The sequence below is a fragment of the Agelaius phoeniceus genome, chromosome 3 (assembly GCF_051311805.1).
Source record: "Agelaius phoeniceus isolate bAgePho1 chromosome 3, bAgePho1.hap1, whole genome shotgun sequence".
Classification (NCBI taxonomy): domain Eukaryota; kingdom Metazoa; phylum Chordata; class Aves; order Passeriformes; family Icteridae; genus Agelaius; species Agelaius phoeniceus.
Genome location: NC_135267.1, coordinates 54,479,491 through 54,493,689, shown reverse-complemented (window position 1 = coordinate 54,493,689; position 14,199 = coordinate 54,479,491). Strand labels below are relative to the sequence as shown.

At 45.3% G+C, this 14,199-nt stretch overlaps 1 protein-coding gene across 4 annotated transcripts in view; it reads left to right on the top strand.

Moving 5' to 3' along the window:
- The first annotated feature begins 706 nt into the window (after nt 1-706).
- Nucleotides 707-14,199, top strand: part of MTCL3 (MTCL family member 3) — a 32,034-nt gene continuing 18,541 nt past the window's right edge. For 3 of the 4 annotated variants that reach the window (XM_077175269.1, XM_077175270.1, XM_054629446.2), the window contains exons 1-4: nt 1,066-1,194; nt 3,354-4,300; nt 4,620-4,844; nt 8,195-8,353. In XM_077175269.1, the coding sequence (XP_077031384.1) occupies nt 3,428-4,300; nt 4,620-4,844; nt 8,195-8,353 (1,257 nt within the window). In that variant the 5' untranslated portion in view covers nt 1,066-1,194; nt 3,354-3,427. Of the gene's footprint in view, nt 1,195-3,353; nt 4,301-4,619; nt 4,845-8,194; nt 8,354-14,199 lie in introns of all 4 variants that reach the window. The other variant, XM_077175268.1, reaches the window with a different exon arrangement.

Here is a 14,199-nt window from a genome sequence, read left to right as displayed (position 1 = left end):
ATGTTTGTATATTTTGTAGGCGTGCTAGCACATGCGTATGCACACACATCTGTGTACATATTTATGCACAGTGTATATGCGTATATACAGTTTATATATAGATGTATGCATGCATGTATATGCTGGTATACCTATGGGCACGAAACCATCACTCAATTATCCTTCGGGAGGAGTTTCCAGCCCTCCCGAACCCATTCTCCCCACAGCTGGAGGGAAGCGTCCGCCGCCCCTCCCGCCGCCAAGGCGCTGCCGGGGCTGAGGCAGAGCCCAGGAGCTGCCCCGACCTCCGAGCGGCTGCAGGAGGCGGGAGAGGGACCCCAAACTGAGCGTCGCTGCCCCTGAGGCTATTCTTGCCGGGTGTTCACATAGACACAGGTGGGTCCGGGACACTCCCACACCATCACGTGGCGAGGGGAACGAAAGCAAGCCTTTCCGCAGTTTTCTTTGTTTGTAATTGAGAAAGACTTCAAGCGCAAAGTCTTAAGAGCCTCCTGAGGTGCTTCAGAGCAAAGGTAAATTCACCTCACGATAGAACAGAGAGGTAATACAGATTTGCCCGTGACACGAGTAAAGAAAGGGTCAGTGACCCGTTGGTCCCCGTGTTGAGGCGCGTAAATAACCCCAGAGAATGATCTCCACCAGCCCAGAGACGGCGCTGCCTTTGTCTCTGCCCCTCCGGGCGGCTGCGGGCTCTTGCCGAAGGGGCGCAGCGGAGGGCGGCGAACAAAGGAAGAAAGCTCTGTCACCGCAGCCCTGCCCGTACAGGAGATGCCCGGCACCCATGCCCGGCCCGAGCAGGCTTCCCTGAAGGGGACGCTAAATAATTGATCACCATCGATTGCCCGCATGCATTGGGAAGCCAGAGCGGGCGCATCCCTTGCTTGCAGCCCGCTCCTTCCCCCATTTGCGCTGTAATCCTATTCCACCATGTGCAGATAGATGAAGGGACGTAATTCAGCCTTCAGGCCTGGGCGGGGTTCTCGCCGTTTAATCTTTTCCTTTCTCTTCCCTTCGCTGCTTTCTTCCCTTCCCCCCCCGGTCCCCCCCACCCCTTCCGTCTCCCAGGCCCAGTGAGGTCAGCTCATGAATATTGCTTCATTTTCCTGAGAGGCTCTGGCAGCGGCGGGTACCTCGTGTGCGGTGCCCGGCTCTCCGTGCATGCATTTCGCCAGCCGGGCAGCGGACAAAGTGGTGGTGAGTAATGCAGATGCTTTAGGTACAAGCCTTTTCTTTTCCTTCTACTTTTTTTTTTTCTCTTTCTCCCCAAAAAGGAAATATTATTCCTAATGCAGATGTAACAAACCCGCCAGGTATGAGGGGGAGGGGGGACTTTCAAAAATCCCCTCTGCTCCTTTAAACCAGGACAAAAGGCAGAAGCGCTCCCAAATATTAAGCCGCGTTTGCGAATTCTCGCCGGGGCAGAGGCGGATGCCCGGTAGGACGAAAAGGCCAGGGACAGGTGGATGCTCTGCCCGAAGTTCGGGGCACGGGAGAGTCCCGTGCTGGCCCGTGGAGCCACCGGACTGCTCCCTTTTGTTGCTTCCATTTATTTACCCCTTTTTCCGCCTGGACAGCTGTTCCCGACAGGAAAACCTGCGGAGACGCCGCGTCCCGGCGCCACGTGGGTTTGTCTCTGGGGAGAAGGTCGAGCTGCGGAGTTTTGTGAGGACAGAGGTTTCGGACTTGATCTCAAACGGGGCTTTCGTTTTGCCAGTTAAAAATGTATATGAATACATATATATATATGTATATATAAAATTAGCCAGCTTAACCCTAGGAGGTAGCAGATCTTGGATTTTGGGGCATGCAGGGTAAGGGATTGTGTTCTGGGAGGTCGCAGTTGAGTCCGATGTCTTAGTTGCCGTGAAAGTTCCCTAAAAGATTCAGGTATAGCATAGGGTTCCCGATGATTAATTTGAATTACGTTTCTTATATTTCATACCTGTATAGCTCCAAACAATGGTAGGGTGGGAATTCTGTTTGTGGTGGCTAATAGAAATGCAAGGAAATCTTTTATAAAGTGTTGTCATACAAGTTTTATAGCTTTATACGCCCATGCTTTTTTTTTAATAATTAATGCTTGGGAAGTGTCTGCCAAATTGTGTCATTTTGAGGATTAATTTCCAGAATATTGGCTTAAATCTGGTTATTAATGACAGTGCATTTGAGAGGAAATGATGTCCTCCTGCCAGTGACAGCAGAGCAAACACAGCCTCATTGTCTAGTATGTTCGAGGGAGTAAACCAATTGTCAGGGCACGGTATAGTCTCTACATTGATTTTGCCCAGTCGTGCTTCTTTCTTTATCCCCTGTTCTAGCAGGGAATGGTTAAGCCATGTTCTAGGAGGGAATGGGCAGGCCATGTTAGGAATGCTGTCATTTCTGATGTTATGTTTTCTCCCTAAGGGGAGTTGAATAAAGGCTGTGTGAAAACAGTTTGTGGATCATAGCCATTACTTTCAGAATATATTGGGGGCATTAGCAGCATGATATGGCTTTTAACAGCCCTTTTTCATAATCTGTTGTGGTCACGAAAACTCTGGTTGTGTCATTATAGAGGCAAATTGTCAAGTGAGCATCCTTCAGAGAATGACATATAACATTTTATTCCGGGTGACAGTGTATTCCTTGCTTCTTCTGTTTTGAAAATCTGCTGGAGGGATTATGTCTGAGTCCTATATAACTTATTGATATGCATAACTGGTAACAAATATGAATCGGTCCTGACAGCACCTCTGGATAAAAAACTGGGGCAAATGTGTGTTTAGAAGCTGAGTGCAAAACCCCTTTCCTTTATGACCCTCGATTCCCGAGTCACCTTGCCCCGGAAGAGTCGCTGTCAAAGCTGAAGGGAAATCTGTAGTTGCTTCCACGTGTGCAGCCCTTTGTACAGTAGCTTTCCCCTATTCGGCTGTGATAGACACTGGAACGAGGCCTTTTAGCAGGCAGACAGGTGCATTAGCAACGCAGGCTTGGTGGTGAGGACAAGGGAGAGGGAAGTTTGTGTGTGGGAGGAAATCCATCCCCGGTGTGGCGGTCCGGCGGGGGAAGGTTCAGCATCGGGGCTGGGGAAACGCCCCTAGGTGCAGGCGGAGTGGGAACGGGTCTCAGCCTCAGCCGAGCCCTTCGGGCCCTTCCTTGAGCCGCTCCGGTTGGCTCTGGGCTGCGGCCTCGGTCGGATTCTCCCCGGCCGCTCCGAGGGACCGCTCCGGTGGGCGCGGGTGAGGGCCGGGGGCCGGCGGGGCGCCGCGACGGCGGGGAGGGGGCAGGCTGGCGGCCGCCGTGGCCGGAAAGCCCGTCTCCCCGTCCTCCCCGTGCCCACCCCGACCGCTTCTCCGGTTCTCCTCCCCCAGCTCTCGGGGCGGCGGCGGCGGAGGAGGCGGAGGAGCCGGCCGGTGATGGACGCGTCCCCGAGATAGCCGCCGCCATGAGCCAGCCGCCTGCAGGGGGCGCCGCCGCCGAGCCGCGCCTGCATCCCGAGGGCAGCAGCGGCAGGAAGCAGCCGCGGGCAGCCTCGCCGGCCCGGGCCCGCGACGCCGCCCCGCGCCCGCCGCCCAGCGCCGCCAAAGCCGCGCCCAGCGCCGCCAAAGCCGCCTCGGCGCGGCCGCCGCCCGGCCAGGCCCCCCGAGCCGCCCGCGGCCGCGCCGCCGAGAAGCCGGCGAGGGGAGCTGTCCAGCCCGGCGCCGGTGCTGAACCGCCGCCCAACGCCGCCGCCGGGAGAGGAGGAGCCGCCGCTGCCGCCGCCGAGGAGCCGCTGCCGCCGCCGGGCGCCGCCGAGGAGGCGCCCCCTGCAGGGGCCGGCGGGGGCGAGCGGGAGGGGGCGGTGGCGCCGCCGCCCAAGCAGTGGCGGGGGAAAGCGGGGCGGTCCCCGCTGAAGGGCGCGGGGGAGGCGGCCCCGGCGCCTCCATCTTCCTCGGGCGCGGGGAAGGGCCGCGGTGCGGCGGCGGGCGGCGGCGGGTACTGGAAGGAGGGATGCCTGCAAAGTGAGCTCATCCAGTTCCATCTCAGGAAAGGGCTGGCGGCGGCCGCCCAGATGCAAACCAAGGGCAGCAACCACAGCAGCAGCAGCGGCAGCGCTGCCTCCGCCGCCTCCGCGGCCGCCGCCCCGGCCGAGCCTCCCCCGGCCGCCTCCGCCTCCTCGCCCGCTGCCATGGCGGCGGCCGGGGCGGAGGGGCTGCGGCAGGGCGAGGCAGAAGGCGACGGCAGGAGCTGCGGCCCCGAAGTCGCCCTGAGCCCCCACCTGCAGGAGGAGATGCAGGAGGAGATGGAGAAACTGCGGGAGGAGAACGAGAGCCTCAAGGTGAGGGGCCGGGGCCGTGACGGGGGTGGGGGAGAACCAGGGCCGGGCGTGGACAGGGCTGCCTCCCGACGGGAGGACCTTCCCGGCCTCCCTCTTGCAGCAGGAGCGCTGGAAGCATCGTTAAGATGGCTCTGTTGTGGGGTGTGCGGGCAGTGCCACTTCCCTGCTTCGTTGCGGTGCCTATAATGAGCTGGATTGTATTTACTTGCCCTCCCTGCGGGGCGGAGTTCCATTTTGGCTGCCTTTCCCTATGTGTGCTGACATTTGTGCTTTTGACCCACCTGTTGCGTCCCTGTCCCCTTCTTGCCCCCGGTGCCAGAACGAAATAGACGAGCTGAGGACAGAGATGGACGAGATGAGGGACAGTTTCTTTGAGGAGGATGCTTGTCAGCTTCAAGAAATGCGCCATGAACTGGAGCGAGCCAACAAGAACTGCCGGATCCTTCAGTACCGGCTGCGCAAGGCCGAGCGCAAGAGGCTCCGCTACGCCCAGACTGGCGAGATCGACAACGAGCTCATACGCAGCATGGAGCAGGACCTCAAGGTACAGACACGGGCAGGTGTCGAGGGAAAGGGAGCGTCTCAGATGGAGACACAACCATGCTCTTGGTCCTCATGACTCAGGCGTTTCCATCTGTTCCACTGTGCACCCAGTGCAGTTTGTGAAATAGCAATGGCCAAGCTCTTCTTGGTAATAGGAGGCCCTTGCTGTATGTAGCCCTTGCTATCATTTTTTATAAAGGTAATGTGCAAGGAGTTACTCAAAAGCAAATTAGAAGTGAAAGGTTTTGGGCTCTTTATGATGAGTGCAAAACATACCCTTCCACTGCAGAATTAAACCAACCTCACCAAACAGCCCCATTGACTTTGAGGGGATTTTGTTACTCTTAAGTGAAAGATTTTAGGGGGTAAGCAGATTGAATACTTGCAGTCACAACACTAAATCCTTACTCTGTCTCCATCAGTAAAAAAACTGCTGTCATAGTCAATGAATCCAGGGTTTTGCACATCCACCTGAAAGCGTAGACAAAACCCATCAAATTTCAGTGTGTCATCAACTGCATTTCATCCATAAGATCTGAATCAACCACAGCCTCTTGCTAAGGAAAAGTTTCAGTCCTTGTTTAAAGATTGTCATTGGTAAAATACCCATCATCTTCATTCTAGATTGGTCCAATTACAGAGAAAAAAGCCTTTCTTGACACAGTTGGAAGTTTAATTTCTGCTTCCATTCACTAGATATTGAAGGACTCCTGCTGAATCAGGACACCTAAACATTTTTCAGTTGACTGATCTCCCAGTTAACTGACCTTTTCTCATGGAAGTGCAGACCTCTCTATAGCAAATGTGAGCTTGTTGGCCACACTTCTGCCTAGATACCCATGGCACATGGGCTCTGTGGGCTGCAGTTTATAATGTGAATTTAATACATGATTACAAACAAGGTTATTTTTTAACTTCTTTCTGATAAATATGATGGATGGATATGATGGATAAATATGTTATTCTCAAACCTGGTTTGGATCATCTTTTCTGAAAGTTTTCAAGCTTGTCATCACTATTATTAAAATTTCTATTTGATATTCCTTTTCTGTGAGTATTCAAAACCCACGTTTTCTGTTGTGGCTGTGACAGTTCTATAAATACAGCTGCCCATGTGGTTCTTGGCAAAATAGAGTCTTCCTGATCAGAAGCAAAATCACCCCCTTCTCCTGGGGATTTCTGTTTGAAACAAGGGATGATGCTTATGTGATCAGTTGAGACACACACATTTGCAGGCAGAATTTGAAGGTGGGCCTTTATGTCTCAAGTGAATTGTGATTATAGTTGGCTTCTTTGTTGGCTCTGTTACTTTTATTAGCAAGTCATACACATGCAGGCTGGGGAGGGAATTGTTGAGGGCACTTCTGCTGAGGTGCTTGTCTGCCAATATAGGAGATAGAAGCTAAGGCCTTGGATTTAGCTGGACAAAGAGCTTGCTTTAATTAACATTTCTCCCATGTGTTTCCCAGTGTGACTGACTCATTGGAAAGGAGCAGTGTTCTTGCAGAGTGTTCTCACTGTTCATGAATGTGCTCTGCTTTGGAGCAGGGATGAATGCCTAATGCCAAATTTCTGCCTTATAGAGTTCTGGGTGCTGGCTAACCATAATTATAACTTGTGTGGTTTTAGGTAGTGTTTTCAAGTCCTCTTCTGAAGAAAGACTATCCAAATTGACATTGTTCATTTTGCAGTACATTAGGGAACTTGATCCTTCAGAGATACATTTTAATACAGCTATCTGCAAGACTGTATCTTACATACGCCTGGATTAAAATGTATCTTGCATAAGTGAGTTCCATTTCCCGTGTGATCTAGAATGCTCTGTTTTGTTTTTTTTTTCCTGCATTAACAGCTATTCCACCAATTTTTGTGTCAAAAAATTAGTTACCACTAATTGCATTATAATTTGGTTTTATTTACTGATCCAGACTGTATCTATAGACTATAGGTTCTATTAAGGTGCTGTTTTAAATATCCCCCATGATTTTCCATTTACTTTGGTTGGACAACCAGATGAGCGCTTTAATACTAAGTGTAGGAAAAGGCATCAAGCTAAAGCCTTGTGGTGTGTTTCTCAGCTCATTCTGCAGTCTCTTTGGGCTATGGTTATAATTGAAATTCCCCTCCACTCACTCTTTCTGTTGGGCATTATGTGTCTTGAGTGCGTGTGCAGTGGGGGAGGTTATTGAATGATCTTGTGCTACACTGCAGTGTTGTATCTGTAATTCACACACACTGGGTTTCTTGTCAAGGGAGGCTGAGTCACTAGCTGCTGCTGATTTCTGAAACATTGGATCTTTCTAGATGCTTACTTACCGTTAGAATTTCTTCTCTAGAGTTTTAGTATGTCAAAGAACTTCTGACATACTAACATAAAGGTGGTTTGAGTGAAAGCCATGAAGGACAGCTCGCTGAACTCCCCTAGCTAATGCTAAGTTGGATTAATTATGCTTGCCAGTGTTCTAAAAAAAGCAGGAAATTAGGCTTTTCAAACTATATTTCTGTGCGTCTAAATCACCATCAACACAGTGATTAGTGTATATTTAAATATTTTTGATGTGTGATTATAATTTCTGGTAGTTTCAAAAATATAGTGCAAGTGGCTTGCAGGGTAAGATTCTCATTACTTTTCCTGAGGAGGAGGAATTAAATCTTGTCATATGCCTTATAACTCTATTCCTATGAAAATGCATTAAAAATCCCCCAAACAACCACAAACCTTAGTGTTAATTTCCATTGAAAATATCGGATATCATTTGTGTGAACACAACATCAGTAAAAATGTTGTTTGTTTGTATTTTGATCTTAAAATGAGCCAATGGTAGTAAATATTTTCATTAATTGTCCACGAAGGAGAGAGAAACTAGCAGAGTCAAAATAAACATGTGTCCATTTGCAGTCACAGGTAGACACAGGTAGGGAAGGCCTGGAGAAGATGGGCCCTGCTTTTAGGTGCTCATGCGTGTCAAGTATTTGAAGGGTGTGTGGTTTTAGGCATTGAAAAGCATAAGCTAGCTGTGGTTGAGAGAAAATAGATGATGCACTGTCTCCAGGAATAGTGAAGGTCCTGTTTAACTGTTGATGTGACAGAACCTAAGAAGGAGTTGGGGTTTAATGTCTGATGTGGTTTCCAGTGAAGTCCATAGGGATAATGTATAATTTTTTGGAAGGAATTGGCTTGAATTTGGAATTATTTAGAATTCTGTCTGTGGGTGTCCTTGTCTACCTGTTTCCTTACATACCTCTTCCATCAAAACACCCAGAATTAACTTTTAAATGGTTGCTTAGGCACTAAGCACTGCAGCAGTTAATTTTTTTTTAACCCTTCTTTTGATATACCATTTCATTTAGGTTGCAAAAGATGTATCAGTGAGACTTCATCATGAGTTAGAAAATGTGGAAGAAAAACGTACTATAACAGAAGATGAAAATGAAAAATTAAGACAGCAGCTTATAGAAGTTGAAATTGCCAAACAAGCACTACAGAATGAACTGGAAAAAATGAAAGAGGTTAGTATTGCTATTTACTTCTACTCCAATTATTTGAAGAGCTTAGATTCTTCCTGATGAAGTGTTTTTCTTCTACAACTTGGTTTGGGGGCAAACAATATGGCACTCAAAAGTTGAAAGTTGCAAGGAGTGCTAAAGTACAACTTGATGGTTGCGAAGCTGAGAAGAAACTAAAATATTTGGTGGGTTTTAGCAAAACAGGAACCAAGTGGTGCCTTCTTTTCTCTCTCTACTAGGAGGGAAATGTGAAGTTAGTGGTAACAAGACTTCAGATGCTTTGATACATTGTACCTACATAAATATTCATGTAGGAAGTGTGCTGAAGTGTGCCAGAGGCATCTAACTTTACAGATGATGTTTCCCACAGGTTTTTACAAAGACCAGTAGTTCTTCCCTTGCTAACTACACCTGGGGACTAGCAGGCACACTGAGACTGGGGATCTAGCCACCTCCCCATCTTGTTCAGTCATGCTCTTTGGAGTACTGGGAAGTGAGAGACTCTACCTGGCTTTTCAATCTAAGCATAATTTTTCATTGTATCTAATTAATCTTCAAAATTACTCCAGCTGCCATTATATAGATGCAAGATACTGTCCCATTAAGTAAGCAGAAAATTGCATTACAGCAGTATTAGCCAGGCTGACAGAGATAACAAAGCAGCAGTAAAAGGAGAAACTGTTGACTAAGAATGACTTATCAGAAGTCCCTAAAAACAGCTCTCCTGTTTCCTCTTCAAGAAATTCATTTAAAATTCAATGAATGCCCCCAATTTTCACATTTAGGAATATACCCTGGTAGGAACACCAGTGTCTTCTTTGATCTTGTATGAAGCAGGAGAGACATATTTAGTTGTCAAAAAGGGCAGGAAATTTTGATTTGTATGATGTTAGGGCATTTTTAGGAACTGCAAATGAGTCCTTTAAGTGATGTAGTATTAAAAATATTAAATTTTTTTCTTTACAGGAGCTGAATTTCAAGCATGTTAGTAGAGGTTAAACAGGTGGTTTGTTCCACCTTCTGCTGCTTTCTCAAATAACTGCTGATTTTAAAAGGGCATGAAAAAAATCTGAGCTTTAGTCAGGTTTCCCCTCATCTCCCTGAAACTTTCCCCTTCTATTTTCTCTCTGGTTACTGCCATTAAATAGAGCTTGGTTTCCTCTTGATAAGAGCATGATATTTCTGTAATTACCCTTGTAACTTGTCTTTAAGATTGGCTTTACTCCAAAGCTTTTGTTATTCTTGTCCATTCACACTCCACTTTCTCTAGGTTCTCATCTCTGGTTCCTCCTTCTCTCTAATAAGTTATACTGCTGTAAAATCCTTTTGCCTTGCTTTTTTGAAGCATCTTCAGATTACAGTGATGTTTGGTGGCAATTTAATGGTTTGTGTTCTTTGATATTAAGCCAGTTAATTGACTTCTTCATCCCTGTCATCACTAGTCACTTTCTCCTTATCATGGTTCTTCCCTCTGGCCTGCTACGCGGAGTTACGATTCTGCTGCTCCCGCACTGCTCTCCACTCCTTTCTTTGGCTTGTGTTTAGTCCTTTCTGGTTTTGCTGTTGGTATCAATGAAAGGGTGCTGGAGGCTCCAGAAGAGATGGTGTCATCTTTAGGGTCTCTTGTTACACAATAATGGTTTTCATGAAGCTGAAGCAGATGGATGTTTCCCAGTGGCACAGAATGGAGGCACTGAGCCAGAATGAAAACATTTAGTAAGCCTTGACACCATAGCAGGGGTGGAGTGGACAAAGAGTCAGAAATACATCCTTATACTGAAGAAGGGAGAACTTCTTCAGAAATGTGTCGTCATAATTGGCAGGATTTATGTATTTCAAATAGGCTGCTGAGTTGCTTTCAGCAGGTGAATGCTGATTTTCAGGCCAGGACTTTCAGCACACCATGGGGAGAGATGGAGGATAGGTGAGGAGGTGCAAGTCAAGAGGAAAAATGAGTTTGAAGCAAAGCCAAATTATTATTATGCACTTGGCTAATATACCATGACTTGGGGGACCCATGGAAACATGCTTGTAAAGAATAGTAAATCTTACAGAATTGAAATTTAGAATCTGTGAAGAAGCTATTCAAATGTTAATACAAAAAAACATGAAAACAACCAAAAGCAGTCTGCATTAGAATTTTTTCTGTGACAAATAGTTTTTCTTCTTCTCTGGCAATTGAAGGTTTCATGCATTTTAAATGTCATTGTCAGGTAGTCACAATGTTAATTTTCTGTTTGTTTATTAGTTATTTCCTCTAATTTCATGGATTCACAACCCTTTCTCATTTCAATACAGCCAATGGAACCTCCTGCTTAAGGGAGTTCTACTCAGCTTAAATTGAAATACGGGGAAGGCCTTTTGTCTGGATTGGGATCTTTGCTTTATTGAGCTTAGAATTAATGGGAAAGTATCTCTCTAAAGACAAAGAAACATTTTTGTTTCACAACATAGTAAAAATGCTTGGAGATGTAATGATTGATTTCTGTACTTTTGTCATCAGATGTGCTGCAGAAACCCAAACCTTTCCATTCTTAAAATCTATTTATGTACAACTGCCATGTGAAATTTCTTGTTCTTTAATAATGAACACTGTGAGATATCAGAGAATTAATATATGACTTAATAGAAAATGTAAGAAAGAAAGCATAATGTTTTGTTAGGTAGTCTCTAGGGCAGGACCAAAGCCAAAGCTTTTTCTTTGTGAATTCTCTGTTGTTTCAAAAAGCATGGATACTTGACTGAAAACATGTAGAAAAGATAAAAGCTAGCAGATGTGTTGGTTTAGAGTCAAATCTGGAGTTCTCCAGTGAACATTTGGGTGAATATAGACATGTGAATGTATTTGTCCATTTATGTAAAGATGTAATTGCAGTTTGCTTTCTTGATTTGGAGCTTTTGGAAAAAACAAATTATGATAAATTCCACAACAAGTTTGAAGATGTTGTTGATGGCAGAAGCTTGCAAGCATCCAGGATTTGGAAGGTGTTCCAACAATGCATTCATTTTCTATCAGTTACTTTTGCTTTCAGCCCCCCAAACTGCAGCTATTTGATGGCAAATTATTCCTGCATATATCCACACAGACACACAAGATTTTTAATCTGTGTTGGTTTTATTTGTAGCAACTGCTGCTGATTTTTTCTTTAATATTGGTTGCTATCAACTGTAATCCTTTTTGGGAAGCTGAAAACAAAGTAGAGGAATTGTTTCCTAGCAGGAAAGAGAAACTAACAGTAGCTAGATGTAACTTTTCAGATATTAAAAAAATTAACATGTTAATAATAATAATGAACATGTTCATGGATTAATTAATTAATTAACTTTCATTAATTTGTTGTTAACAAGTAAAGCCTAGATAATGCTTGTAGATCTTTCTGTTATCATGAACTAAAAATCAATTTGTTTGCTGTAGCTATGTAGCAAACACCCAGTTACCTGATGTTTAGTGGTTTGTTGTGAAACAAATGAAATAGGGGGAAAATATGGTTGTTGTACTGGACCCTGGGCTCTACAAATCCTCGTTGCAATGCAGACATGCAATGGCAAGAAGCACAGTGTCTTTTGGGGACATGGGTTGTGGAAACCCAGAGCACTGGGAATATTTCTCTCTCTGCTCTAGAGTGCCCTGACCCCCAGGGCAGCACTGACTTTGACCCTCTTTCATGGAGAAAGTTTCCTAGACTTCAAGATAGACTAGAATCCACAAAAGTGTGAAATAGATTACAGAGAATAGTGTAGGTGCATCCCTTAGGTGAGAAATTTAGGTTTTGGGATTTTTAGTATGTTGTGGATGGAAGCAAGATGGAGGGCGCAGGGTGTCATCCTGAGTTTCTTCTTCATGGGTTTGGGTTGCATTTTTTAATTGGGCAGAAAAGTCCAATAGTGGGCTCTTTGGGATCAGTTATTGGGTTAAAAAGGGAAAATAATCTAGGTCTTAATTGGATAGTCTAGTCTTAAAAGACCTTGTAACAAGAGATTGTTAGCCATTTTGTGCCTTCTAATGAAAAGCTGCCAAACTCACAGTAGTGAGACTATTTTACTGATAAGAAATAATAAACACTTGGGTCCAAACTTGAAATACTATCTCAAGTGCCTTCAATCCAGACCCAGAGAAACCAACAACTGGTACCCCCACAATGTGTCTCTCTGGATGGGTGTGGATTGCTCTGCTACTGCTCCAAGCTGGGCAGATGCAAGGCAGCTCAGTTCTTACAGCTGCTTTAGGGTGGTGTTGTCAAGCCACCATTTTCCTTTTCTGAGCACAGACTTTTAGTTCAGATACAGAACCTGTGATAACCATGGCACTGAACCAGAGATGTCTTTTGTGCCTTCAGTTCAGACTGCAGGCAGTGGAGTCTGTGTTTTGCTGTAGTGGTGCCTGTCTTGTCAATCTGGTTCATACACTGCATGGAAATGGAAGGAGGCAACAGGATCTGGGGAACTGGGCACTGGAGCTTGGAGGAAGAATCTGAATTCTGTTCCTTATTTTGACATTAACCTGCTGTGGGACCAAAGGAACATAATTGCACTGTTCTGCTTACTCTTGCAACCTTTGCCTGCCCTGTTTAAGCACAGATTAGCTCTTTATACACCTCTGAGTGTTCAGACTGCATAGACATCAGAAGGATAGCTGGAAATTTCACTAAAAAAGCTGCTGTAAAAAACTCCCAAACAACTCCAAATTTGACCCCGCCACCCCCGAAAAAGAAAAAAAAAACCAAAAAAACAAAAAACAAACAAACAAAAACCCCAAAACAAACAAACAAAAAACCCAAACCCAAAACAAAAAACAAATAAACAAACAAGCAAAAACAAAACCCCCAAAACAACCAAAAAAACACCTCAAACCAACAAACACACACTGCAAAAGATCTGGTAAGATGCTGTCCCAGTCCCCTTGATCAACAATACTGGCTTGCCTTGCTTTTCTAGGATGAAAATCCAGTATCTCTTCTTTCTCATAACCCTTTCTTTCTTTAAGCCCCTTCTCCTGCCATTTAACCACAAGCACTTATTTCAAGTCTTTCCTCTATAACTCACAAAGTCTCACATTCTCCAGATTCTTTCACTCAGTCTTGATCCAGTGTCCTTTTTCTTTTTCTTTCTTTTTCTTTTTCTTTTTCTTTTTCTTTTTCTTTTTCTTTTTCTTTTTCTTTTTCTTTTTCTTTTTCTTTTTCTTTTTCTTTTTCTTTTTCTTTTTCTTTTTCTTTTTCTTTTTTCTTTTTCTTTTTCTTTTTTCTCTTTCACTTTCTCCTTTTCTTTCTTTTTCTCTTTTTCTCTTTTTCTTTTATGTCTGATAGTAGTAGCTGTTGTGCTGTCTTCTGATTTCTAAGTCCCAGTCTTGTCCTTCTCTCCCACCATTCCTTCCTTCCCTGCATCTTTCCAACTCTTCATGAGTGTCCAATCTTCTTTCTGGATTTCAAGAATTTTCTAGTTAATTTTGCTCTTATTCTGATTTAAATATATTTTCCCCATTTCTTAGCTACAACTTCAGTCTGCTGTGAAATTTTTACTTTTTCCCTGGTTCCTCTGCCCCCTCATGCAAATCTGTCAGCTTCCTTGGTTTGTTCTGTTCCTTTCCTTGTTTCCAAGCCTTAGCTCATCATTTTTGCATCTGATCTGAGAGCAGTGGAGGATCACTCTCTGTGCTAGGAAACAGCAATTGTATCTCTGTGAGCACCTGAATGAAGGTTTCTGGTTCTAATGCCTGGCTTCAGCTTTATCCAGGCCCTGATGGAACAACAATTGCAGGACTAGTTGGCTTTGCCTTCTGGCCCTGGAGTTGGAACATAATCTGTCAGCTGGAGAAAACGTGCAGATGGATAGCTGGCAGTGGGAGAGGGTAA